The following is a 26,772-nucleotide window of genomic DNA, read 5'->3' on the forward strand; positions in this document are numbered from 1 at the left end:
CTACAAACATTTATCCAATTGTCAACTCATTAACACATTCATTAGATACAATAGAATTCCTTACTCATTATAAAAAAGAATTGGTCGAACTGTAGCAAGCAATAGAGCAGAAAATCGTTTAGATCGATCGTCAACTATTGGAGAGAATGGATGCCAACTTCAGAGAGCGTCTCCACATTATTTTGTCAGCATGAAAATGGTTATGATATCATATTAACAATAGTATTCTTTGTGAGTGTAACCACATATTCTAAGAGACTCATACCTGTAACAAAATCATTTTTTGACTCTAAATAGAGAAGTTTTGTAATGATTATTTGTAAAATGTCATTTCTTATCGCGGACTCAGTAATTCAAATTTTTCAACGCGTTTCACGTTGAAACGCTTTTGATTTCTATCAATGTTTGTAATTGAAGACATCTTCATTCTAAATACAGATAAAAAATCTTATTTTTTCGATTTCCATCATAAATGTCAAGCAGTTGAACTAGTGGAGAACCAGATTGTGTTCAAAATTCCTATCTGTACAATCTTAATCATTTTTGAGTAGAAAACAATTCAATTTTCGGATTTCCAGTGATCAGACATTATTATCAATAAAATCACTATTACAAAAAAATCCAGTTTTTTTGCGTTCGTTGAAAAAAGACTTGCTCAGAATAGTCAAGAACTGTGGCTACTCTCTCTTGGTACCTGTTGATGATTAGTAAAATGCTCATACATAATAACAATATTATTTGAATTCATGAATATTTGAATGCAGAACATATTCATACAATATTTAATTGAATTCAGAAGAGAGATATGTTTGAAATCATGGAGAGTTGATTTCACCATACATCATGTCATATCAGACATTCATTCCATGACTCCACTAGAAATTTACTGAAACATGTATGACAAACACGTCATTTGGGAAATATTACAGAAAATATTTGTAGTAACATAGTGGAGCTCGAACAATACGATGAGTTCATAAATTTAATTTCCATCCATTGTTATCGAATTGATAAGCTCTGCAGTCACCAACCACCAAATAATTGAATCGGACTTCCACGTCAACTAAACAATGGGAATTTCAAAGCATTATAATAAAATCTCTATTGAAATCTAACTTGATTCAACTTGGCTCTATTTCAATTGACTTGTTATAGAAGGTGGACCTATAGATATAACTCCGGTTATTTTATTTACTAAAACAACCCAGCAGATGCTTTAGAAACAAATAACGTATTTATAGCGACTATTCGAACAAAAATCGGCTAAGTTCGACTTTGTTGCCTAGTAAACAAGTACTATAAGTTTTAGTCCTCATTGCTTGCTTGGCAAAAAGGCAAATTCAGCTACGTTTTTGTTCAAGAATGTTCTTGAACAAAATAAATCAGGTCATAGAAATGTATCACTGTGTTTGAAAATTAATCTGGCAATATCCCTTATACGAACATATCACCCGATTTTTCTGAGAAATCAAAATATTTCTACCATTATTTCTTTTTCTGTACAATGCCTGAAGTGGATTGACATAGAGTGTGATAAGGAATTGGATTAATGTCACGTGTGGGCAGACATAGAGAAAAGAAAATGCTTGAAAATGTACTTCAAGTTGAGAAAAAAGCTTCGGAGGAAAGACTCTCGTAGAAAAGCTTTCCATCAAAGTAAACGAGTGAGTGTAGAATACAGAAAGACAGAGTAACCGGGAACGGAAAAGAAAAAGTTCCAGAAGTTCTGTCTGTGATACAGACTTGGAGCAACTGAAGGAGAAGATAATCAATTGTCGTCATGCATATAAATCACTACAAGGTGACGTCATCCCCTTTATATGTCACTCAAAATACATGCACAGTAAAAGACAGAACAGAGCAAGGTTCGTTCTCACTTCAGAATAGAAAAAATCGGGTTCTGTCAAGGGAGAAAATGTTCACATGGTACTTTTTATGGTGTTTGGAGCAATACAAGTGGAGATGTTTCATGAATGGACAAATAATTTTGATAATGGATATGTGGCACGTCATTGCTGCATACTGTGAACAGATGAACAACAATACAAACAGAAAAAGCAACAAATCATTTATTATTCGGATGAATCTACTCTACGAAAAAATCACAAATGGAAAAGTCAACACGCACTTGAAAAGTAAAAATAATCACTCCAATATATAAAGTTTAATAATTTTCAATTATGCATAATAGAAATGATAATAGGGCTACTTATATTTTCAATTATCATAAATTATTACTAGTACCCTTTTTATATTTTTTATATAAACATAACTAGCTTGGAGCACTTTTGTCATATTCAAGTCATTTTCAACACTTGAAAAGAGCTTCAATTCAGCTATGTTTATTTAGAGATTATGATTTTACAACATTTTTCATCTCTATCAATATAATAGAAATCCTGTTCTAGTTCAGACTACGACTTGTATTCATAGCTTGATAGTTTAAAACTTCCATATTAAATCATGAATTTCTATCGTAATCAACATTCTAACTGTCCAATCATTCCTTGTACAAAATATTTTCCTCTTAAATTTGCAAATCAATTCGAATCAGTTCTTCTCTTCAATCAACTGGATTTGCAAGGATAACATTATTTGAACATAGTTTCAAACAAATGCTATTCATCCGATTCGATATCTTCAATCGAATTAGAAAGATATCGGACTATGTGTAACCTTATATAAATTTGGTAGAGGAATAGCACAAGTTTACCTTTCTTCTCTCCCTATCATATTGATATGAACCAATCAATAAAGAAATAACGAAATAACTAAATCAGCAAGCAATTTCTCAAGAGAAGCTCTTTCTATCATCATGTAATACAAGTCATCATACGTTTTTGAGGTAGATATGTAACCGTTACCCAAATTGATCTTCTTGTTGCATTCGATTAGCGGGAATATTCCCTGAAGACGCTCTTTCTACCAGCATGTGATAATTTTGAACAGCAGTGAGTGTTATGTAACAATTATCCTGTTGATATTCTCATTGCATTTGATAAGCAGCATTTCTCCCTGAAGACGCTTCTTCTAGAAACATAATAATTTTGAACGGAAGGAAGTGGTATGTATGAGTTACCCCTTTGATCTTCTTGTTGCACTTATTGCAGGCGGGTGCCAAGAACTGTTCGAAACAGAACTCGCAATAAAGGCCGGAGCTTTCCTCGACAAAGCCGACATCCTGCAGAGGTCGCTTGCACTGCACGTTGGCGCACACAAAGTGCTCTGGACACCAGATCTTGCCCAGGGCGGTGATGAACGGTCCCCTGCAGCAGTCACACAATCAAACCGATCACATACAACATTCATTCACATTCGGCTCAATCTTGTATCATGTTCCAGCAAGAGCCACAACTACTACTTATGAATAACATCAAAACTTCTCATTCTGGAAATTTTTTGGAAACTAAGTAAATCTCAGTTGTGATGACCTTACACATAAATCTCCAGTTATCATGGTTTACATCATGACTACGAGTATTGGGAGGAATTATAATCAAGGTAATTAATGAATTACGTTCTTTGGATGAATCATTCATAAATATAATATATGCTTCTCATTCACCCAATGCTAACATCTAAGTGAATTTCAAGGTAATATAATCTCCAGCAGCTTATATATCATATTATCCTATTCAATATGGATATATACAACACTATTCTCTTCATTACTGTAAAGTCAATAATAATAAACTAATCTCACAGACATGAGAAAAACCAGAATATTGTTCTTGCCAATAAATAAATAAAGAAGAAGAAGCAATATATGAGATAATATAATATATTATATACGGTAAGCAATATAAAAGCTATATATAAGAATCAATCGAAGCAGGCTTCAAATACCGTATGTGTATCAATGTGAATGAATATCGAATATCTGGTGAAATGATATCAAAGATAAAAAGAAGAGTCCAGAGATGGAAAGAAGAATCACTGAATTTTCTTCTAAATCATGAATATACTACTCCAATAACAGCAAAGTATCGAGCATATTTTAACTGCATAGTGCAAAATGAACGTCAATAAGGCACACGGAGTACCCTGTGATATATCATTGAAAACCTCTACAGTGAGGTTGTATATGATGAAATATGATCATACTAATGTTGTATTTCCTAACACTCTGAACACTTATATCAGTAAACACTTGAACCCCATTCTATTCCAGCTTCCTGTACTGGAAGCTTTGAAACTCTCACCTTTTGATCATTTCTCCACATTTATTGCAAACAGGATAGTTTTCCTTCGAGACACTGTCAGCTATCATCATAACAAGGGCATCATTTGCAGGCGATGTCAATGCTGAAGCAGATTTCATGGGTTAGTTCACTCCAAACATCAAAAAGGTAGCAATCAGAAAGTGAAACAGAAGAAAAAAGAAGAAAAACAAAAAACAAGTTCATTAGTATGGTAATCAAACTCAATCATTCTAGAATTAGTAGATACGAAAAGTTATTGTTAAAACTGGTTGAAATTTTAATTATTTCGGTGCAATAACATACTATTCTATGAAAATAGGAAACATGAGAAAATTACAACTCTGAATACGAAAATACTGCTTACACCAACATTTGAATAGTGCACTCAACCTCTTAATATAACTCAGTATATTAATACTACTCAGTCTACTCAAAGACTTCCATGAATATTTGAAGCAATCAGTTCCTCACATAAGTATTTTTCAAGTACATCAAAAGAACTCTAGATTTTCTCATGAGAAAAGCAGCTAAGGAAGAAGAGGAGTCGTTATAAAGATTATTTTTAGCTTCATCGTGAATTTTACCACTTGGAAATCAAGTTTATATCATAGCACTGACTACTGATCGCCGGATCCACAAGATCTTACTGGAAACCCTGATATGATTCAAGATTAGGCTACTTTGGCTTTAGTTTTTCAAGTCTAATCCAAATAAATCTCCAAACTGAACTCTATTTTCTCAATTATTGCCATTGATGCTATTGAATCAAATAATAATTATAAAGTAAGTGATATTTTTGTATGTGAAGAGAGAATAGGATTAGAGTATGAATCCTTTATTCTCTGACCTGGCAAGATACAGAAATAAGTTGAAATAGAACCTCTTTTATGCCAGGTGAGTATGACTTATTATTGAGAGGTCATATGTATGGTAATAGACATGTAATAGTATGTCTTCTACTATTTTTTTTCATTGGAAACAACAATAACAACAATAACAATTTACGCGGATCAGGAGAAAGATTAGAAAGTGGTTTTCTTAGAAAATCATGTCTTGTGAAAATTAGAAAGTGGTTTTATAACACTAGTTTTCAGGTAGCGTAATACATGCATGGTTTTTAGTAAACTCAAAGATCAAAGTTCTAAGATCAAATAGTAATAATTTTCAGTCATCACTCGGGTCAAACTACAATAATTTTCATCCAACATTCCAATAAGGAAAGATATTACACCCAATAATAAACAAGCAAACTTTCTTATAAGGGTTTTATTATATCAGAATGCGTGAAGAGAAAACTCAGCGTCTTTATTTCCATTACATTCATTCATCCTGCATTTTTTGGATTACTCTCAATCACGTCTGTTGATTGAAGTGGAATTTCGAGGTAAAATGAATTAAAATATAACATTTCTTGTGGAGCGGAAAGAGATAATTCTCGCCTGTCCTTTTCTGAAAACGAACTACAAATAATGAAATAATCCGTCTAGAATGAAGAAAAGCTTTCTTTGAATTGAGTAATAATCTTGCATTCAGACACAACTCTCGTTCACTTTTGTTTTTCCAGGAAGCTCGTATAACAAAGCTCGCTTTTGGCCTAGAACCGTAGCGTACCTTGTTCCAAGAGCAGCCGCTTTTCATAATCTTACACAAAGTAATCCAATCTTGGAAAGGTCAGTCTCCTTTATAACGTGGAAACATATCGAATTACCGGCTTCTGCAGGAGAAAATCTCCAGCATTGTCCTTTGTTGAGCGAACGGTCTCAAAAGAGGGAAAAACGTAATAATAATCGAGTTAATTCATTACAAGAAGTGTTCGGTTCGCATAAAGCTTATTCCATTCCACTTTGGGGCTGCAGAATTTGTCAAAGCACCCAACGCAATTAACCTCATTTAAAGCCTGAATTTCTGTTGAGAGGTGAAGTGAAAGAGTCTCTCACGCAAGCACTGCTGAAGCTAGTTTGACTTTGATTGAGGAAACTTTAATCCTAGAACTGTACAAGAAACTTTAGTGGGTCGCAATCATTGTAGAATTTCAGAATTTGTAGGATAGAAGCCGGAAGTATTTCTGGTTCCGGCTGTTGAAACAACAACAACAATTGTTCAATATGACTAATCCGTGTAGACTAATCCGTCCAATTACCATGGATTATGGAAGTAAGAAACTAGTAACAGTATTCTATGATCATTACAGTTGATGATTTTCTTTAATAGAACAAGTCTATCTCTACCTCTACATTCACATTCTGTGAGACGTATAGTCACACTCAAAGTCGTATATGAGATAAGTGGTTGACTCTGTAATGAATAATCTACAATTAAGAGTTGTTGCAACTATGAAAGCTAGTATTAATGCAAACATATGGAGGCTACAGTAAATATTGTGCAGTGCTATTAGCTACTTGAGCAGAAGAGAATTTTACAATAGTAATGCCACAACATTCAATTCTATCCACATGAATTTCGCACAGATGAGAAGACAATGTGCCAATGAAAATGTGCCTAAAATTGAAATAACAAAGCAGCAAAATCAACAAGCTTGTAATATTATGAACAGGAAAGGAAAGAAGATTTGCAGAACAATGAATGCAAAGAATTGATTGTCGTGTATTATTGAATGCTTACTATGCACTTATTAACTCTCGCATGAGCTATGGTATTGTTTTGTGGGGTGGAACCTGTCACAACACTGTATCCCATAATTATTTTTCAAAAATCATTTATACGTATAATAAACAGATCACTCAGAGCTGACCATTCTTGGCCACTGCTTTTTCACCTTAAGATACTTCCAATCAGAAATCTCTATGTTTTTAAAGTACTAAAGCTATTCTTTCTAAGAAGCCTTAATGCAAATCTTACTCGGGATAACAGATATGACTTCAGATGGGTTTTAGTTCCCCAATCTGATTCAACAATTTTTCAACATTCATTCTTTTTAATGCTCCTAGAATGTTCAATTTAATTTCAAGAAAATTTAATACCTTAGTCCCATTCAATAAATTTCTTAAAAGTTTGAAGTTCTATCTGTTCACATTGAATGACTGTGAATCTTTTTTGAGTATTGTACATTAGTATAAATATTAGGTAGTATAATCTTATTCTTACGTCAGTGGTTTTTTCCCTGTCTTTCTGTTTTCATCATCTACATAGGACATTCGCTGTCCACTGAGAAAATTTTTGAATAATTTTATTTATTTTATTGTATTATTTTTTTCATTTAACTTAGTTTTTTCCATGAAAATCAATGGAAATTCATTCAATAACATTAAAATTGTTATAACACATTAATTAATTGTATAATACGCATTATGAAGACCATAACACTTGTAAATTTATAATTATTACTTTTTACAAAAATAGTTTATTTCTTGTGTAGAGCGTAATGGTCCTACCACTCTAGTCTTTAAATTTATTTTATCTAGAGAAGTGCACTCCAATAGGGATAATGCCCAGGTGTGCTCATTTTTATTCCGATTTATGTTTTTGTCATCCAAAGCAAAACATATAATTTTCATTAGTATTTTTTTTTTTGTATTTTTAGATGGTACAATGTTTTGTAATAATATTATATTGTGCGGAATAAATTATTTTTTGAATTGAAATTGAAAATTGATTCTAGTAAGAGAATTAACACGCTTTTTATCAAAAAATAATAGAATTACTGCCTAAATTTATCATAGGAGAGCGGGTGCAGCCGGGCACTCTCCTATATACACTCACCGTTGAATGACCTCTTGAACTGATAAGAGAAGAAGATCTGCACATTGATGGATGGTAGAAGCCTCAGAAAGGTAGAAGAACGATTATATTCAAAAAACTCAGGCATCACACTAGAAGCGAACCGCTAACAACAAACGACATGCACCAGAAGTATTTTTTTACCTAATCTGACTGTTGCAGCTGCCACAAAGCGGGATGCGCGCGCCCGGTGCAACACCAGCGTTGAGGGTGCCACGACCACGGCGGGGTGCCGTCGACCCTGCAAAAGTGGCGCCCTTGTTGCCAGCTGAGCCGCCACCGGCGCCGGCACCTGTTGGGGGGACTGATGTAGTGGGAGCACCTACGGGTTTAGGAGGAGTAAATCCGGCTGCCGATTTCTGGCTACCCGTGGCGGAGACACTAGGAGAGGTTACAGACAGGGATGATACAGGCTGTGGCATTGTAGATTTCAGCAAAGATGATAGAGATGTTTTCTCTTTATTCTTTGTCACTGAACTGTTTGACAGTTCCTCAACCTTTTTCACCACCCATGGCACACCAGCAGTTTTCTGTGTTGTCTCTTCCACAGATTTCGGTTTTGTGAAATGAGGGAGAGTCTTGTTCAGAGGTTTTAGTGGTTCTGGAGGAGTTGCAAACACGTTATTGTATGGTTTCACTTCTGGTTTGAACACTTGTTTTGACTTTGATAGAGTTTCTGGAGCTTTACCAGCTAATGGCGATGGCTTATTCATGATTGGTGACGCCCTTGCCGGGGTGGATACTGATGGGGCTTTTATAGGATGAGGAACTGGTGACTTTGGCCGATGAGCAAGTGGGATTTCACCAATATTCTGCTGATAGTAGGGTAGGAGGTTATCAGATGCTTCTCCAAAAGTTGTTGATTTTGGCCTCTGAGAAGGTTCATCCTTATCACTTGTGAATGTTTGACCATAAACACTACTGGATACATACCCACTTGAGCTACCAATGAAGCTCCTAGCTCTGGCATTATTTGAAGAGATAATATTTCCAGCTACACTGCTACTTCTTGGAGAGAACTGAGATTTTGAAGAGTCAGTCATTGGAGCTTTATGTGGAACAGGGGATTTGGATCTATTTGGAAGGGAGTTATCTCCTATATTCTGCTGATAGGTTGGCAAAATAGCAGGTTTGTGCAGACCTGAAGGACTAATACTTCGAATATCAACTTGTGATTTGATTGAAAAGTTCTGAATGAATGGTTTGGATGTGTTACTTTTCACGTCATCAGATACTGTGGAACATTTTGGTACATAAGTTGTTTGAATAGATTGTTTTGTTATGGGCTCAGGTAAAGGAAGAGGCTGAGGTTTAAACATTGGTTTGAAGGCACTGTTCCCTTCTGTAGACTTTGACACTAGCTGTCTCTCACAAACTTGCTTTGAACAGCTCATTGATTTCTGACAGGAGAATGTCTGTGATTGCTGCATGCAACTTGTGGAATTCTGCTCTTGCTTTTGTGTCATGGACTTCTGATTTGATTCCTGTGAGACAGCAGACTGTTGCTGCCACTTTTGAAACGTTGGTGGTGATATTCTAGACACATCAACTGGCTTTGGAAAGGGATGAAATGGTTCATCAGGTGCTATGGTAAGTGCTGACAAAAGTGACATGCTCTCACCAACTGGTGGTTTTGGGAGATCATCGAGAGTGGGTATGGGCTGGAAGGAGGTTGGTGTGAAAGGTCTGCTTGGAGCCACAGTCAGAGCAGCCACCATGGGCGACTGGCAGGCCATCTTCCTGTACTCCAGCATCTCAGCACGTGACTCTTCTTCTGAAATTTGTGGAGGTGGTGGAGGAGGCTGATAAGGCTTTGTTTCTGGTGGTAGAGGCACCATTTGGGGCTTGGGGCGAATTATCTTTGGTGGTGCATGGACTGGGCTGAATGATCTCTCTGACTTTTGATGAAACAATGATTGTACTTCTCTATTTGACTGACTCTCAGACACTTCAGAAACTTGCTTCTGTTGATATTCCTCTTGATGAAATTTCTGAGTGATTGCTTGCTGCTGATGCTGCAATTTCATTTGTCCATGCTCATACTGGACCTGTTCTTGTCTCTGTTTCTCCTGTTGTGCTACTTCCTGTTGACGTTTTATCTGCTCTTGCTTTTGTTGCTGCTGACGTTGAAACTGTTCTTGTCTCTGTTGTTCCTGCTGACGTTGTTCCTGTCTCTGATGTTCTTGTCTCTGTTGTTCCTGCTGACGTTGTTCCTGTCTCTGATGTTCCAGTCTCTGTTGTTCCTGTCTCTGTTGTTCCTGCTGACGTTGGAGTTGTTCCTGTCTCTGTTGTTCCTGCTGACGATGGAGTTGTTCCTGTCTCTGTTGTTCCAGCTGACGTTGAAGCTGTTCTTGTCTTTGCTGCTCTTCTTGTTCCTGGAACTGTTGTTGCTGCTGCTGCTGCAGCATTTGTTTCACATTCTCATCAAAAATCCCCATATCAACTGATTCTGCTCCAGTTTGATATTTTATCAATTCTTTCTTGACAATCTCATCCACTTGAGTTTTAGTATAGAGCTCTTCTATTTTCACCATTGTACTATCATCTTTTGAACTTGTGACCTGGAAAAGCTCTGCCATTTCTTGTTTTGGGAGAGAAGGCTGTATTGGTTTCACACCAAGCTCTTCTGTGAGGATTCTCTGTAGGGGTTGAGGCTGAGGAGTTCCTGTTCGAGATTTGGGTTGAGGAAGGCACTCTGGTATGTCAGGTGGGAAACTGATCACTTGTTGGGGAGTGGTTGGTCTGTCCATAGATGGAGGGAGAAGAGAAGGGCTACCGAATGGTTTCTCCATAATCTCACAAATCTCAGGTGTTATGCAACGTGTGGATTGAGAAGCTCTGACAGATGAAAATGAGCTAGAAGAATGGGAAAAACTTTCTTCAGTCTTGATAGTTCTGGTTCTCTGCACTCCATTGTCTTCAGACTTTTCAACTTTTTGACTAGATGATGAACCCTCCATGCCACGTGATTGTAACTGTTCTGAAACTAACGTTTTTGTTGAAGTGTTTCCTTCTCTCTTCTCCTCAATATTCATGTTGGACACAGCTAGACCAAAGCTTTTCATTTCTTCTGTCTGTGGAGTTGTCACCGTAGAGTCGCTGCCAGATTTTGGGAAAGGAACAGGGGACTCTGGCCTCTCACTCTCCTCTTTCATCATCAACAAGCAGGCACCTTTCAATTTCTGCTTGTCCTCCTCGGACAGTTGGCAAACCTCCTCCGAACAAATCGACATTCTCTTATTCTTATTCAGACAGCAAGGAATCTCTTCTATTGGTGTGACTGGGTTTACAATGCCACTGGAGCAATAATCTGGTAAGGACAATGAGGATGGAGGGTGGTTGGATGATGAGGGAGTAGCCTTGGCAGCCGGGGTTGAGTCGGACCCATCTTGCTGATTGGATGGCCGAGCAAAAATACTGTTTTCGGCTATCAATTTCAGCAATACAATATTGTAACAGGAATGGCGGATGAACCAGTTCCAAAGTCGGTTGAAAAATCATGTGATCGATGTTACGATTTGGATAGTTAGTACAATTAACGGCGAGTTATTCGAGTTGGCATGTTAAAAGAGGCAAGCCGTGGCAGCGCATGCAGGTGATATATGATAGACAGGATGAGAAAAAGAAAGACAGAAAATAAAGCATTAGAAAAGTAAGATGGAAAATATGGGTGATGTCCAATGATATTGAATGTGAGTTATACGAGTAATATAGTGAACTTGGATACGAAGTAACTCCAGATCTGAGAGCTCTTTCCATTTACTTTCTTTCTTGTCACATTGAGCAAGTACTGCTTCTTCACAAGAAATGTGAATATACTCTCGAAATGAAAAAAATCTCAGGTTTTATAGTTTACCATCATTGATCAAGTAAAGCGGAGTTGAGAATCGAAAACTTACTCCAATTCATCCAGGCATGTCTCATGTTGATATAGAAGGATTATAAAATCAACTCTTGGAAATAGTCCCTAACGTATTGATTTGTTCAAATTTTTAAAGTTCATTGAGAGATAATTTGACAACTTGAGGGATCGGACCAGCGAGTTCCTGGAGAAATACTCTCATCCAATCATCATCTTGATAATTGATTGATTGATGGTTGTGAAAAATTTGGTATAGAAATACTTCATCAAACTTCATTTGGAAAAAAGTGTAGAATTGAGTCAATTATTACGATTTATTCAACTATAAGAATCAAAAGGAGGTATTAATTCCCATACACTCTCCAAAATAAAGTTTTGATGAATTTTTGAGCTTGGTCAAAATCTTCATGATCTATCATCATCACCATTCCCGATTTAATCTATTAGGGTTGATGATTAAGTATCGTTCTCTCCATCAGTAATAATGAAGTATACTTGATTTGGGAAAGTATCACTCGATTCAAAGGTATGAGAAAATAATCAATGCATGCATCCAAAATTCACATTCTGGTCTCTAGAGAAGTGATAGAAACGCAGGATCAAAAAATGTGGATCGAGTGAATGACACAAAAAAGAAGGAGCAAAAAACGTAATGAGGAACAGGGACAAAGCTTGAGAATTGAAAGGAAATGATAAGCAAATGACAAGTTCAATCCTACAGTCTTAATAAAACATAAAATAAATTATTTTTTCAGAGGCTGAATTTTTATTTCAAATCTGAGTAGAAATAGCACAGGAATTTAAAGCTTAATTTAGGTTTTAGACTGCTTGGAAGCAAAGCTTGTAAGTGATTTATAATGAGCCAAATCGGAATTACCGTTTTAAACAAACACCACAGAGGACAAAAATTCAAAGTAGGCCATTAATATCATATTAATAGTATATTGTATTGACATTGGAGAACGAGTGAGTCATACTACCTCTTCGTTTATTAAAATTATAAATTATATCGTAAAATATTTTAAAGCAAAGATAGTTTATAAAATATAATAATATCCTACAATGCTAAGTAGCATAGAGTTGAGTAAGTTGGTTCCCAGTCACCAGTTGGCTTTTTCATTTTGATTTAACAAAAGGAAAAATCTTCTGAATTATTCAACAATGATTAAGCATTGATTCAAACGCAATCAATCTTCTTGAAAATATAAGCCTAGCTTAAAAAAGTTGACAGGATTCAAGAATAGTATATAGTATATATGAACCATATGTGATATAATATCATTGGGTATTGCGACTTCATTAGTTTCTAGAAAGTAAGTTTCAAGTTATGCTTTTTAACGTTCAATTTTAATTGTCTGGAAAATCGTAATACATTTAAGAACCAATTCAAGACTGAAGATGTTAAAAATCCTAAACGTATGTCACTATAAAATGATGAGAATTCTATCAATTTATTGTATTAAAGCGATAAATTTCAAAACAATCACAAATAATATAATACACATACTTTCACGCGCCAAATATTTATAACATTAACATTTTTGTACATAGAATCAAACCAAAGCATGTTGAGTTGAGAGGTAACCCTACTATCTTATAAAATAACATCACAGACCTATAAACATACTGTATGAGAGCCTATGATTGTAAAAAAATTATTATCGAAAATAGTATCACACAACACTTCTAGCCGATTCAGAATGTTTAATATGAAGCCCTACAAAAGCTCAAAATCCAAAAAACTGTAACTATTTGAAAATCGAATAGTACTATAGTATCATAGAAACGTCGAGGAACGTCTGTTAGCTTCTTATTAGTATGTTATTTCAATGTATGAAATACTATAATATTCCTTTTTAACTAATAGCCAAATTACTGTGATGATAATGATGATGTTTGTGAGTTAGAAATATGAAAACTTTGTCTCTTTGTTATTAACGCCGAATTATGATGATTAAATTTTATGGAATGGACTATTCTTCTAGAACCAAACAATACAATACCCTTCTACACCAAAAAGCATTAGGCTAGTTTTGATAGTATTGAGAGCTGCTCTATTTACAAGTGTTTTAGATTTGTGATCTTACACAAAATGTGGTAAATAATTTACATGAGAATGCGCATGAAATTTGTGAAATGTAAATAAATCCACATCGATCATTGATATATAATTCAATAAAATTTATGTTTCAATTATAATAGAACATTAGTTCTGTGATACAAAAAATGGTTTAAGGACTGGATTGAAAGATTTCTGAGCTGAAAAAGAGAAATTCATGATATCTAAATAGCTTGCTATATAATTATATCTATCGAGATGGAAAAATAATCAACTGATGAGAGATCATGTAACTGTAAATTTTAACTGTCTGGAAACACGTAATATATTTTATGAAGAACTGATTAAGGACTGGAGATGTTAATTGTATTGTAAATTGAAATGCAACCAAAAATTTTATGATGTATGCTAACTTATATCTAAGAGAAGAAGTTATATAAATTGAGATCATACTATTTTATCACGTATTGAACCATTATCTTGTTATTTTCAACTCAAATTACACAATCATTCTGTTTCTTTTTGTATCCATGAATTGTAGGCTAATATTCCTCTAGTGTTATCAACTCATAATTATTATTCATGTAGGTATAATGAAAAATGTATTTGCTTAATTCATCTGCTCTTAAAAGAAAAATTATTGTTTTTTCTAAAAAAATTGAAACATTCGAAACACAATCCAAACATTGTTGAGCGCTTCTACAAATTAACATGACGTGTTAGAAGGTGAGATATTATTAGATGTGCTATTGGAAATTTACTTCATTTGGAATACTTCTCATTGTCCTGTAAGTCCTAAATATTTTCCTATTACTCAATAGAATATTTATGTGATAAAAGATAACTTAAATGCTAGTGGAAGAATCGGAATAAGCTATTATGATATAGAATCTCTGAACTGTAGTCTGAAAAATATTTCTTTCATCTTCTGTGAAAAATCACTCTCATCATTATCAACAAAGCATGAGTTCTTGATAATTACAATCTATCATGGAAAAGATAAACTGGAGTAGGTTATATTATTCACTCGAATACGAATTTCCTGTTTATGATCTTCAAATGATGAGAAACTATTCTTATCTAACAAGAAAAATATACAGATATACGTGGATAATATTCAGAATTGGATGAAGAGTGAATAATATCCATAAAAATATGCTTGAAGCATATTTAAATAAGCATATTCGAAGCAGAAATGATAGAATAATCAAGGATACTGAAAATTCCAGAGAGAGTGAGAATCAGTCTTGGAATCTTAGATTGTGATTAATTTCTAGTGTTTGGTTAATAACAGGTTGATTGTATCTTTTCAAATGGAGGAATGATTGTTAAACTTTAATCTCAAATTGAATCAAATCTACTGTGGTTATTGTAAAATTACAAAATCTTACATAAGAGCAGCCCTCAAGAAAGTTATTGTATTGATTTGTTATTTAGTAAAAATAATAATTATTGGTCATTATCCTCGTAAAGCTTACTGATGATATGTCAGTGAATTAATGAAATATTTAATAAATTGCTGGATATGATCTAGTTCGAAATCTATTCAGATGACAGGTATGTCAGATTTTTCGTTTTTTAGTAGTATAGCCATAATAATTTGCAGTACACGCTTATCTCTACACAATGTATTACCCAAGAAATGGAAACAACATCAGCAAAAAACGTCTAATCAAAAACTTTCGCTTATAATAGCTATTTTCAGCATTAGAAAAGTATAAGACATGAGTTTTGATTTTCATTCATGAAAATTCAGTAAATTTAATGACAAGATCACTGAGAAAACACAAACAATCATTGGGTAATGCACTGAGCAATGCAATAATTAAGAAATTCAACTGGAGTTTGATAGCGTTATTGCTGATACAGGTTTTCAAAATTCAAGATACTTTTGTTAATGTGAGTTTTCTGGAATGTAGTGATTCGTTTTACCTTTACGATATGTGCTGAATGGTGAATAACCTATATGAAATAATAAGAACATTAAATGGTTTGGTTGTGATGGTTACTTATGGTAAACTTTCTCCTTAAAGAGAGGAATTAGAATATTAGAGTTACAAATTTCCGATTAGTTTTATTTATCTATTTTTTTATTCTCTTGCGTGTTTTTGGAAAAAAATGATTACGTTATGCGTTGATATTGTTATTTTGGAAGGTTCAGTAGTGATGGTGATAGAAATTGGGATTTAATATGATATTTAGAGAGTGATATTTAATTAATGGAGTTGAGTGATAGAAGCTATCTCAACTGCTCTGCTAGTTATTTATTTTGAAGAGGATGTATGTTCCATGAGTATGGATTTAAATTTCGAGAGTTCGCTTGTTATCAAATAATATTCCTTTTAATTAAGTCAACGTCACTTCAACTTGAAATTTAACTCAACCGGAATAAATAGTGATATTGTCAAATTGAAACATATTAATCCAGTGGTTGAATCGTAACGCACGATCGATTACCAGCCCAATCAAGTTTATTCAATCTAGTTCTGTCAAATGGAAATAGGAATATTGTTATTCGATTGAATATTCAAGTTGACATTATCATTATAAACCCAGTATCGTAATCAATTTTCCAAATAATTTTCAAATCTCGACTCAGTGAAATGTCATCAACTTGTTGGGAAAGTTCCGGTAAAATAGCCTTATCAGTTACAAAACCTATAATAAAAGCATTCATTCCATAAAATCGTCACTTTCAGACTGACATGATTCCCATGTTGATCCTCTCAAATTCATGAACTCCTAAATAATCCCCAATTGTATCTTGCTCTGTATTGAACCTTCAATTGTCCAGTGGAACATCGGAAAATGTTACTCTAATCAGAATTTAGAATATTATGGATCCCAATCCCAAATGTGATTATGAATTATTCCTAAATCAATCCTGGAGTGGAATCAATCCGTCTACATCTTCATAATACAATCCCGAATTATAAGTTAATGCATCCTTGTCCAATCAAGATGATCAATCTTGATTCGACTGTTTTAGATTCTCAATCAATTTGGAACTGAATGAAACTTGTCGCCAATATTGGTAATGGATTTGATTCTTTAGTTAATCCCAAATTCAACTCCAATGAATCCTAAATTAATTTTCATTGAGGATATCCGAGATTATATTCCAAATATTATATATCTTCAATTAGGATAAACCTCAATGAGGATAATCCTCCATTATTATTGATCTTACATACTATTTTAACGAGATCTTGAATGACAATGAGCCTTACCTGATTGAGGTTTGTTGTAGAAGGGGGCCGCTGCAGGTGGCGCAGGGGCTGGAGCAGGGGCGGGAGGTGCAGGAGCCGCTGGGGGCTGGTAAGGAGCTGCCGGTGGCTGGTAAGGAGCTGCCGGTGGCTGGTAAGGAGCTGCCGGGGGCTGGTAAGGAGCCGAAGGCGGTTGAACGCTGCTAAACGGCTTCGGCACTGTATTGGTTGATCCCGAAGACTGAACACAAATACAACAAATATATTATTATCTTCATAGTATCATTTAAATTTTTCTTTTATGTATATTCAAAGAAGAGGTAACCTCTTGTCTCCAGAAATCAATGAATGCATAGCATTAATTCCACATAACAGCTCATTAATAAAGCTCATTAAAGTGACAACACATCAGTCGTGAGAGACTAGTGATATCTCAACTTGTCCGAATCGCCTTGCATCACTGTTGTTATGGAGAATGACAAGGACAAGGACAAGGCAAAGGCAAAGGACAAGGTATATTCACTAGAGACTCAAGAGGGAAGAAGTGAAAGTTATTTTCTTCATGATGGATACTTAAAGATCCATTAATTGATCATTAAAAATAGATACCACTGTTCTTTTGTCCAGGCAATGAATGCTCAAAAAAGGGTATAGAGGGAAAAGTTTGGAAGACAATTTTTGACCACGCAGTCCTGTTTAGGGTAGTGAGGAGGTAAACATATCAAAAGTCCCCACCCCTACCGACTGTGATAAGGGGGTGGGGGTGGTTCAAAGGTACCATTTTTTGGTTTCTCGCATAGAAAATTATGCATTTTACAGACATGACTATTCCATAAGAAATTAAAGCTTACATAATTTCCTACAATATTAATCTCACAACTTTTCTCATATCTCTTTCACTTTTCGAGATATCCGCTCTGAAAGATGTGACATTTTTGAAAAAAAAACACATTTTCCTTCGATTTTTTGCTATTTTTGCTCTTATAACTTTGTTAATATCGATGGGAAAAATCCATGCTGATCATAAGCTTATAGAGCATCAAATTCTCTCCAATTTGATGTATAATTTCACAAGTTTACGCACATCCCCACGACTGTTGCAGCAGCTTCAGTGTTGAGTGTGAGATATTCAGTTATGCAAAAATAGCCAATTGAAAAAGGAATTTGGAGAGAATGTTTTGAACCCAATTATTGACTTGTGTCAGGGAGTAGGGGTGTGGACTTTTGATATGTTTACCTCCTCACTACCCTGAACAGGATTGCGGGGTCAAAAAATGTCTTCCAAACTTTTCCCTCTATAACTCTTCGTTGACTGGGCTAAATCTATTTATCACATGACAAAGTAATCAACAGTGGGTTATAACAAATATCTATCATTATTCACTGTAGACTGTGATTCAAATATTTCTGGAGTTATTTGAAGCCATCGCATTAGTTTTTGCAGTACCGTACACATCAGAAAACTGAATGAACATTTTCAACCTATGAATAGTTCCCCTCCAAATTCCATGTTATCAAATCATGAAATGCTGATGATTATCAATTTAGCAACTCGTTTCATATTCCTGAATCACCTAAGTGTTATTTCCGCTTCAAATCCCCAATACAAATAACGTTATATTCCCTTGATTCTTTTCCCATAATAGATATTATATTCACTATATTATAGAGTCAGATTTGAGAATGATCAATGAGATTATATTCTATTATAATAAGAGAGCAATTTCTGTATTTTAATATCTGGTTATTTATATTTATATCTGGTTATTTATGTTCAACGGATCTCGAAAACGGATCTCGAAAACGGCTCTAACGATTTTCACGAAATTTGGAACATAGTAGGTTTATTATATAAAAATTCGATTGCACTAGGTCTCATCCTTGGGAAAACCCGCTGAACGATATTAAAAGGATAATTCATCCTTGGCTGAAACAGCTGTGGATAGTAATAAGTGAGTGAGCGAGTGAGTATGTAAAATCAAAAAATCGCATCCCCGAAATTGATAAGATGACATATAATAGCCAGCTGTGAAATATAAACACGATCATTTTAGAGAATATTGTGTTCTGTTTATCAATAAATAAAAATAACGAGCGAAGCTCGGTGCCCCGATATTCAGATATAAAATGGCAATTTGCATTTTTTGCTATGTGGTAGTCTGTCAAACGAAACGAGAAGTGAATAGAAGTAACCAACAAGGTGGCAAGAATAGATTGCTCTCTAGTCTTGTTTTCCGTTACAGAAGAACTCTGCAATGATGAATTATTGTTTGGAAATGTGTCCCATATTTTTCCCAAATCCTTCCGATTTCCCCTTGTCATCAATCATACGTAATTGCAGATGGGAGTTTTTGGACAGCATTCAAATAAAGTGGAAAAGATATGAATGAACAAATCCAATTCCCAATAAATTCAAACTTTTTTCATCAGATGCGAAAAAATTGCTACAGGAAAATAGCTAAAAACAACCTTTCAGGAGTTGTTTTCAATTTTAGAATCAATTTTCGATTCCCAGGCATTAGGCAAGCTGTGGGTTCTCGGAAACAATATTCAAATTTTCATTTTTCAATATAACCTCGCTCAGACATCCTTCTCATCTAATTTTTTTTTCATTCACAAAGTAGGTTATTTTCATTCTGAGAATCTGTTATTTTCGCTTCCTGTGCAGTGTATTAAAGCAAGCCGCCTTTTCCATAATAGCAATGTATTGACGATAAGCTGGTTGATTAGTTATAGAAGAAATATATCAATTGATACGAAATTTGGATGAACTTTTTACATAAATAAAATAACAGTCTTGTTTTACGAGTTGGCCTATGACTTTATATAAGAGTTTCATATGGATACTAATATTTTCTTCGATGTTATAGATGGTGTGAAGTGAGCCTCACGTTTAATTGCCCTTAGTAGTTCATACCATTCGTCATTCGATGAATAACTCTGTGACTTTATTGTGTTAAATAGCTACTACATCTCAATAAGTTGCAAATTGTTTATTCGTTCACGAATGAAATCATAATCATTTCAAAAAAATTATTCTCTCAGTTTGTCTCTTTCTGGATTCTTGAGTCCACAATTAGGTTTCTATACTGTGAAAAAGTGAAATTACTTCCAAACCGTGCTAATAGTCATATATCAACAACTCTGTATGCGCGAACATACATTATGGATATTGGAATTGGATTGATCAAGATGACTTACATTACATGACAAATCAATTACCAATCAACCGTTACTAATGCGTTACAATATCATCCAATGTCAAGCATCGAAACTTCATATTGACGAATTCCATTAAAACAGTGCGCAATTGGGAATTTGATTAACAATTCCTGGATTGACAGAACAATAGATAAGCATAACTAATAGCCTGATATGCTGATATGTCAGAGTACATTGTACAGGGGAAGCCTATATACAAGACTAATCGATTTCGTGTGAGCAAGAGGAGAGTTGGCTCACTCTCTCACTCATGACATTGTTCAGCATAATATATTTCGAAGGTATGGAGCTCAAACTCGATTCCATAGAGATCGAATTCCCTGCAACTTTAGGCGAGTACAATATGTTCGAGATCAGCTTGTATATAGTAGTATATAGTATGAGTATTAGTATCATCAGAATTCTATTGCGTTGCCTGCTTAACCGCATTGAGAGGTGTCAAAATTACTGAACCTCTCCTTAGTAGAAATGGCTCGTACAATGTAGACGTCAAAGGTGAAGATGAGTGAATAAAAAACAATAGTCAGGATGAATAAGTACTGCATAATACTGTTTACAGTAAATATTATATTTCTTAGTGCTGTCATAGCACACAGTACTGTCGCAACAGTACATTATACACTGTAGGCTCACATTATACTGTACAATGAGATAACTCTTTACCAGCCACACTCCATCTAGATGATGCTAGCAGGCCACTGAATTCATTGAGTAGAAGCATTCCAGTACAGAAATATTTGAGTACAGAAATAAGTTCCAAAAATAAAAAAATTTCCCGAACAATTAGATTAGTTGAGTTATTTGAGAAGAGAACATATAAATTACTTTCTATTCGAAAACTTTCCCTATGGATTGAATGTTCTCTTTCTAGAAAATTATTACAGTTTCACTTCGATGCTCTTGTAAAGTTTTTGTAGCAAATAAAAATGTTTGTTTCTTGAAGTTAATGGGATGCGCACAACTGCAATGCAGGAGCATCACTGAACAATAATTGGTATGTACAATTAAAATAAGAGCTATCTATACATTTTTAAGCCCATAAAATTCACTATTAGAAGAGCTTTGAACTAGTTACGACTAGAGAGAGAGAGAGAGCAAACAGGAAGAAAGACTAGGCTATTTACAGAATCAGAAGGAGCTTCACACATAAAATAAGCATTTATTAATGAGAGAATAAACTGTGGAAACGGAAATGTATTCAATGATTACAAAATATGTTATAAGAATGGAAATTGATGTTTTAAGCAGCCGAATTCTTAGAAAAGCTATATACTTAATTACTATCTACATCCATAATAGATAATATAATTCTAAATCAACCTCTATCCTGACACCTACTTGCTTTTTTGATTTCGTGAATAGCTATAGAAGATACCTGGAGTATGATCCATCTATTTGACTTCATTAAAATTCACAAAAAATCTAAATGTGATGATAATAATAATATTCATTTATGGAGACAACAGGTGGAAACCAATTTCGCCTCCTTCACACAATACAAGATTTTCAACATATTATAAAATTTGAAATGATGAGGTTAGTAGCATGATCGATCAAACTCGACAGCAGTTGAAGAATACAATTCCTTAATGATACACAATTCAGAAAATCATTGTTAATAATTATATAAAACTATAATAGTACAAGCGATCTCCTAAAATACCAGTTTTAGCAGCATATTCTTCAGTAACTCTATGTATCATGGCAGATCTTAATGGTAAAAAATAATTTCACTCGACTTTCTACCTGAAAGCTTGTATTTAGTTCAGCAAGTAAGATTAGAGTTTATTCCTATATGAGCTGATACTGATTTATTTTTATACTGAGGAGCTGAGTTGATTGAGTTTTTGAGAAGAAATCGAGAAAGGACAACACAAATCTTTACAGAATCAGAAGGAGCTTCACACATAAAATAAGCATTTATTAATGAGAGAATAAACTGTGGAAACGGAAATGTATTCAATGATTACAAAATATGTTATAAGAATGGAAATTGATGTTTTAAGCAGCCGAATTATTGGAAAAGCTTTATACTCAATTACTATCTACATCCATAATAGATAATATAATTCTAAATCAACCTCTATCCTGACACCTACTTGCTTTTTTGATTCGTGAATAGCTATAGAAGATTCCTGGAGTATGATCCATCTATTTGACTTCATTAAAATACACAAAAAAATCTAAATGTAATGATAATAATAATATTCATTAATGGAGACAACAGGTGGAAACCAATTTCGCCTCCTTCACACAATACAAGATTTTCAACATATTATAAAATTTGAAATGATGAGGTTAGTAGCATGATCGATCAAACTCGACAGCAGTTGAAGAATACAATTCCTTAATGATACACAATTCAGAAAATCATTGTTAATAATTATATAAAACTATAATAGTACAAGCGATCTCCTAAAATACCAGTTTTAGCAGCATATTCTTCAGTAACTCTATGTATCATGGCAGATCTTAATGGTAAAAAATAATTTCACTCGACTTTCTACCTGAAAGCTTGTATTTAGTTCAGCAAGTAAGATTAGAGTTTATTCCTATATGAGCTGATACTGATTTATTTTTATACTGAGGAGCTGAGTTGATTGAGTTTTTTGAGAAGAAATCGAGAAAGGACAACACAAATCTTCACAAAAACACACAAGAAGCAATGTGTTATTTTCGTGTTTTGAAAATATAATTGAAAGCACCTTAGGTACAGGTCTTGGAGCAGCCACGTGAGAAGGTGCCACTCTTGGTGTCTGTAAAACAGCAAATTATCATCAGAAAAAAAATTACAGTGGGAAAATATTGAAAGTTATTTTTCTCTTAATACTGAATATGCGAGAGGTCGATCAATTCTCCCAAGAATAAGCAATAATCATTCTCCCAACAACATCAATTCTCATCTTCGGTTCAACTTTCAACAATCTTCCATCTCAAGTTTTCAGCTTTCTAGAAGTTAATAATTTGATAACAATCAAAACTTGTATGGGGTTTGTAAGAGTATCTTGAAAAAACGCAGTGAAGTATTCATTTCAATGAAGCCGAAAATAGTACTTCACCTGTGGAAGCCATTATTCCACTATATTTGCTACCTAAGATCATAGACGTACTAGACTGTGTTGAACTGTGCTAAGATATTGTATCAAGAAAGTTGGATTTGGTGAGTTGGAGTCAGAGAGTTAGGGGTGTCAACGAACTTATCAGGAGATCAGCACTATACTCGCTGAATTCCTTGCAGTGACGATATCTCGTTACTGCAAACGATAATAATTTAGTTGACAGTGATAATTTTGTCAAGTGACACTATATACTACTCAGAAAAACATGCTGACATGGAAACATATCATTAATATGAAACCAAACTGATTGTTTTTCAAAACATTTTTTGCAAATTTCCTTCGAAACAGATTGGAACAAATTGTTTCCTGAACATTTCCATGTTGAAAAATGTAGGATATTGCAAGTTTTATTACTCACGTGGAAAGGCAGTGGCGCCAGATTGGATTGTGGCGATGCTGGCGCTGCAGCAGACGAAGGAGGAAACCCACTCCTGCAAAGTAACACACAAACTAAATAAATGACAGTTGTAAAAATTCAAAACATCTATTACGGCATGACTATGAAGACAGTTGAAGTTGAACAAGGATAAGGGGTAAGGAACAATAAAGGACAAGGGTGAAAAAGGGATAAGGGACAAGAAAGGAAGAGGGAGCAGAGTGGTTGTTGTCTAGAAATTGGGACATGGAGCGGCGAGCTGCCGACGATAAACTAAGTTTTAGAGTGCATAAAATGTGTAACTTGTTCAGCGCCCTGCTCGATGAATAAAATATCACGCAGAAAGCATCATGTAGCTTCATCTTGTCCTTTCAAATATCATTTTCGACCTTCTTCAGGATTGAAGAATCCTCCTGGAATGAATAGAGCCCATCTTCATGTCGTAAAGTGAGTTTGATGTATCACTCGACTGACTGCTCAATGAATACTGCAGGGTGGAGAAATATTTGGATCGAACATGGTTGAATGATCCATAACTTAATATGTGGAGAGTGTCGTTCAATAGAAAATCAAATTGACAGAAAATAGATACTCAGAATTTTTTAGAAGAGAAATTTGAAGTGATTCTTGAAAAGGTTACTTACTGTATACTGTATTCCACAAAAGTGAATTATATTTTCTATTCAAATGGCTAAGAAAAATATTCCGCGTGAACTTTATTTATTGAATTGAATTGAATTGAATTTATTGCCAAAAATCACATACAAATATTTGTACAATACAATCACTAAAGTATGCAATATACAATCACCTAAAAATATACATTTATTGTAACTTGCACAACAATAATTATCAATGTAATCAATGTAATATTCAGCACTGCCAACATAAGAGTCCTTGTGTGTTGGCAGTGAGTTGCGGTTAAATTATTCTGCTTCAATTCAGGTCAAGTAAGAAGCGATATAAAAATTAAAATAAAAAGAGCTAAAGAAAGTATTACAGCAATATACAAAAGTCTCAAAGGCTCAGAAAGAAAAAAAAATTAAAAACTTAAGAATAGTACATACTATATGACAAAGTAGAATCCAATTAATCACTGTGACGTCTTGAGGCCATCATGAAGTGAATATTTCACACAGGGAATACATAAAAATGTACGATAACAAAAAAAGATGATGAGGGAACATTTACAATACCGTGTTCGAGAACGTGAAAATGAAAAAAACATTGCTCAATGTTTTTAGTAACAATGCTTGTTGGATACAATATTATACTTTATACAACTAGTTTGAAGAATATGTTATGCTCAATCCAATAATCTATGCTTTTGCTTAAATTACGTGTCATTTGTTTATCTATAAAATCGTTTGGAATTTTATTTATAATGTAGCTGCAATAATAGGTAAATTGATGCCTGCATATGGTTAGCTTAATGAGTTCTGTGTTGAATCTATTGTTAGGACGTGTATTATGGGGTGTTATGTGTGCAGGAAAATTAGATTTATTCTTATTGATATGGAGTATTATATTTTTCATATAATTCTGTCTTATTGTAGGGACCTTAAATTCAAGAAAAATGTCCCTACTAGGATAGAGTCGAGGTCTTCCTAATGCTGCTCTTATAATATGTTTTTGTAAGATAAATAATTTCTTCAGATGTGTATCATAAGCAGCTCCCCATACTTCATTAATATATTGAAATAATGAGTGAGCGTATGCAAAGTAAATTTTCCGTATAATGTCTATGTTTTTTATTTTATTTATTTTGTAAAAAATGTAAATGAGGTATTTCAACTTTGAGCACAAATAATCTATGTGTTTGTTCCATTTTAAATGTTGATCCAATAATATACCAAGATATTTAATCGTGTGAACCCTTTCTAATGTTTTTTGTGCTTCTGTATTATCTGTAGAGTTTTCATTGTTATTATTTGTTGTCCCTATTTTAAGATTTAAATCTGTTGCTGGTTGTCCAGTTATATTGGGTGAAAAGGTGATATACTTAGTTTTGTCAGCGTTTAAAGTCAGGATATGTTCTTGAAGCCATTTTCTAATAATTATTAGGTTTCTATTGGCTATATTGAAAGTTTCTACCCAGCTTTTGCCGCTGAAGATCAATACAGTGTCATCTGCAAAAGACAGAGTGGTGCAATCTTGGAGGTTTAGTTTGAGTAGGTCATTCACATATAACAAAAAAAGAACTGGTGAAAGCACAGAACCTTGAGGCAAGCCGAAACCTGACGTATATTTAATATCAGTTTGACCCTGAAGATGTAGGTATTGTTTCCTTTCAGTCAAATATGAAGAAAATAAATCATTTGCTGCACCTCTAATTCCAGCCCTATCTAATTTGTTTAATAATATATTGTGAGGTATCGTATCAAAAGCTTTTGATAGATCCATGAACACTGCAAGAGTTTTTCTATTGCTATTAAAATTGTCAAAAATTATTCTGTTCAAGTGGATGACTGCATCTTTAGTAGACTTATTTTTTTGAAAACCAAATTGCTTTTCATTTATTATATTTTCTTTCTCTAAAAAACTCATAATTCTGTTTTTTATTATTTTTTCTAATATTTTGGAAAGGTTACTTATCAAGCTTATCGGTCTATAATTTTCTGGTTTTTTTAAATCTCCGGTTTTAGGTATTGGGATGATTCTGGCTTCTCTGAACTTTTTTGGGAAATATCCTTCATTTAAACATTTGTTGAATATATGTTCTAAGGGTCCAGTTATGTGGTGAGAAATTTTTTTTATGAAAGGTCCTGTGAAGTTATCTGGTCCTGGTGTAGATTTGTTTTTCAACTGATTTATAATTGACATTATTTCGTTTGAGTTTGTGGGGTTGAGAAAGATACTGTGCTGACATGAATTTGATAGCGATCGAGGAACTGGGATATCACTTACATTTCCTGATATTTTTCTGGCAAATGATACACCCACGTTAGCAAAGTAATCGTTGAGTATATCTGCATCTAGGCTTATTTC

The 26,772-nt window shown here is 34.2% G+C and overlaps 1 protein-coding gene across 15 annotated transcripts in view; it reads right to left on the minus strand.

Moving 5' to 3' along the window:
• Nucleotides 1–26,772, minus strand: part of LOC111057090 (PDZ and LIM domain protein Zasp) — a 118,078-nt gene that overhangs the window by 5,341 nt on the left and 85,965 nt on the right. For 5 of the 15 annotated variants that reach the window (XM_039437879.1, XM_039437886.1, XM_039437891.1 and 2 more), the window contains 4 exons: nt 22,995–23,045; nt 17,092–17,308; nt 8,085–11,367; nt 3,080–3,266 (listed from right to left, as the gene is read on the minus strand). In XM_039437879.1, the coding sequence (XP_039293813.1) occupies nt 3,080–3,266; nt 8,085–11,367; nt 17,092–17,308; nt 22,995–23,045 (3,738 nt within the window). Of the gene's footprint in view, nt 1–3,079; nt 3,267–4,202; nt 4,306–8,084; nt 11,368–15,793; nt 15,824–17,091; nt 17,309–22,994; nt 23,046–23,766; nt 23,840–26,772 lie in introns of all 15 variants that reach the window. The other 10 variants (XM_039437882.1, XM_039437890.1, XM_039437892.1 and 7 more) reach the window with 5 other exon arrangements.

Source organism: Nilaparvata lugens, chromosome 11, assembly GCF_014356525.2.
Source record: "Nilaparvata lugens isolate BPH chromosome 11, ASM1435652v1, whole genome shotgun sequence".
Lineage (NCBI taxonomy): Eukaryota > Metazoa > Arthropoda > Insecta > Hemiptera > Delphacidae > Nilaparvata > Nilaparvata lugens.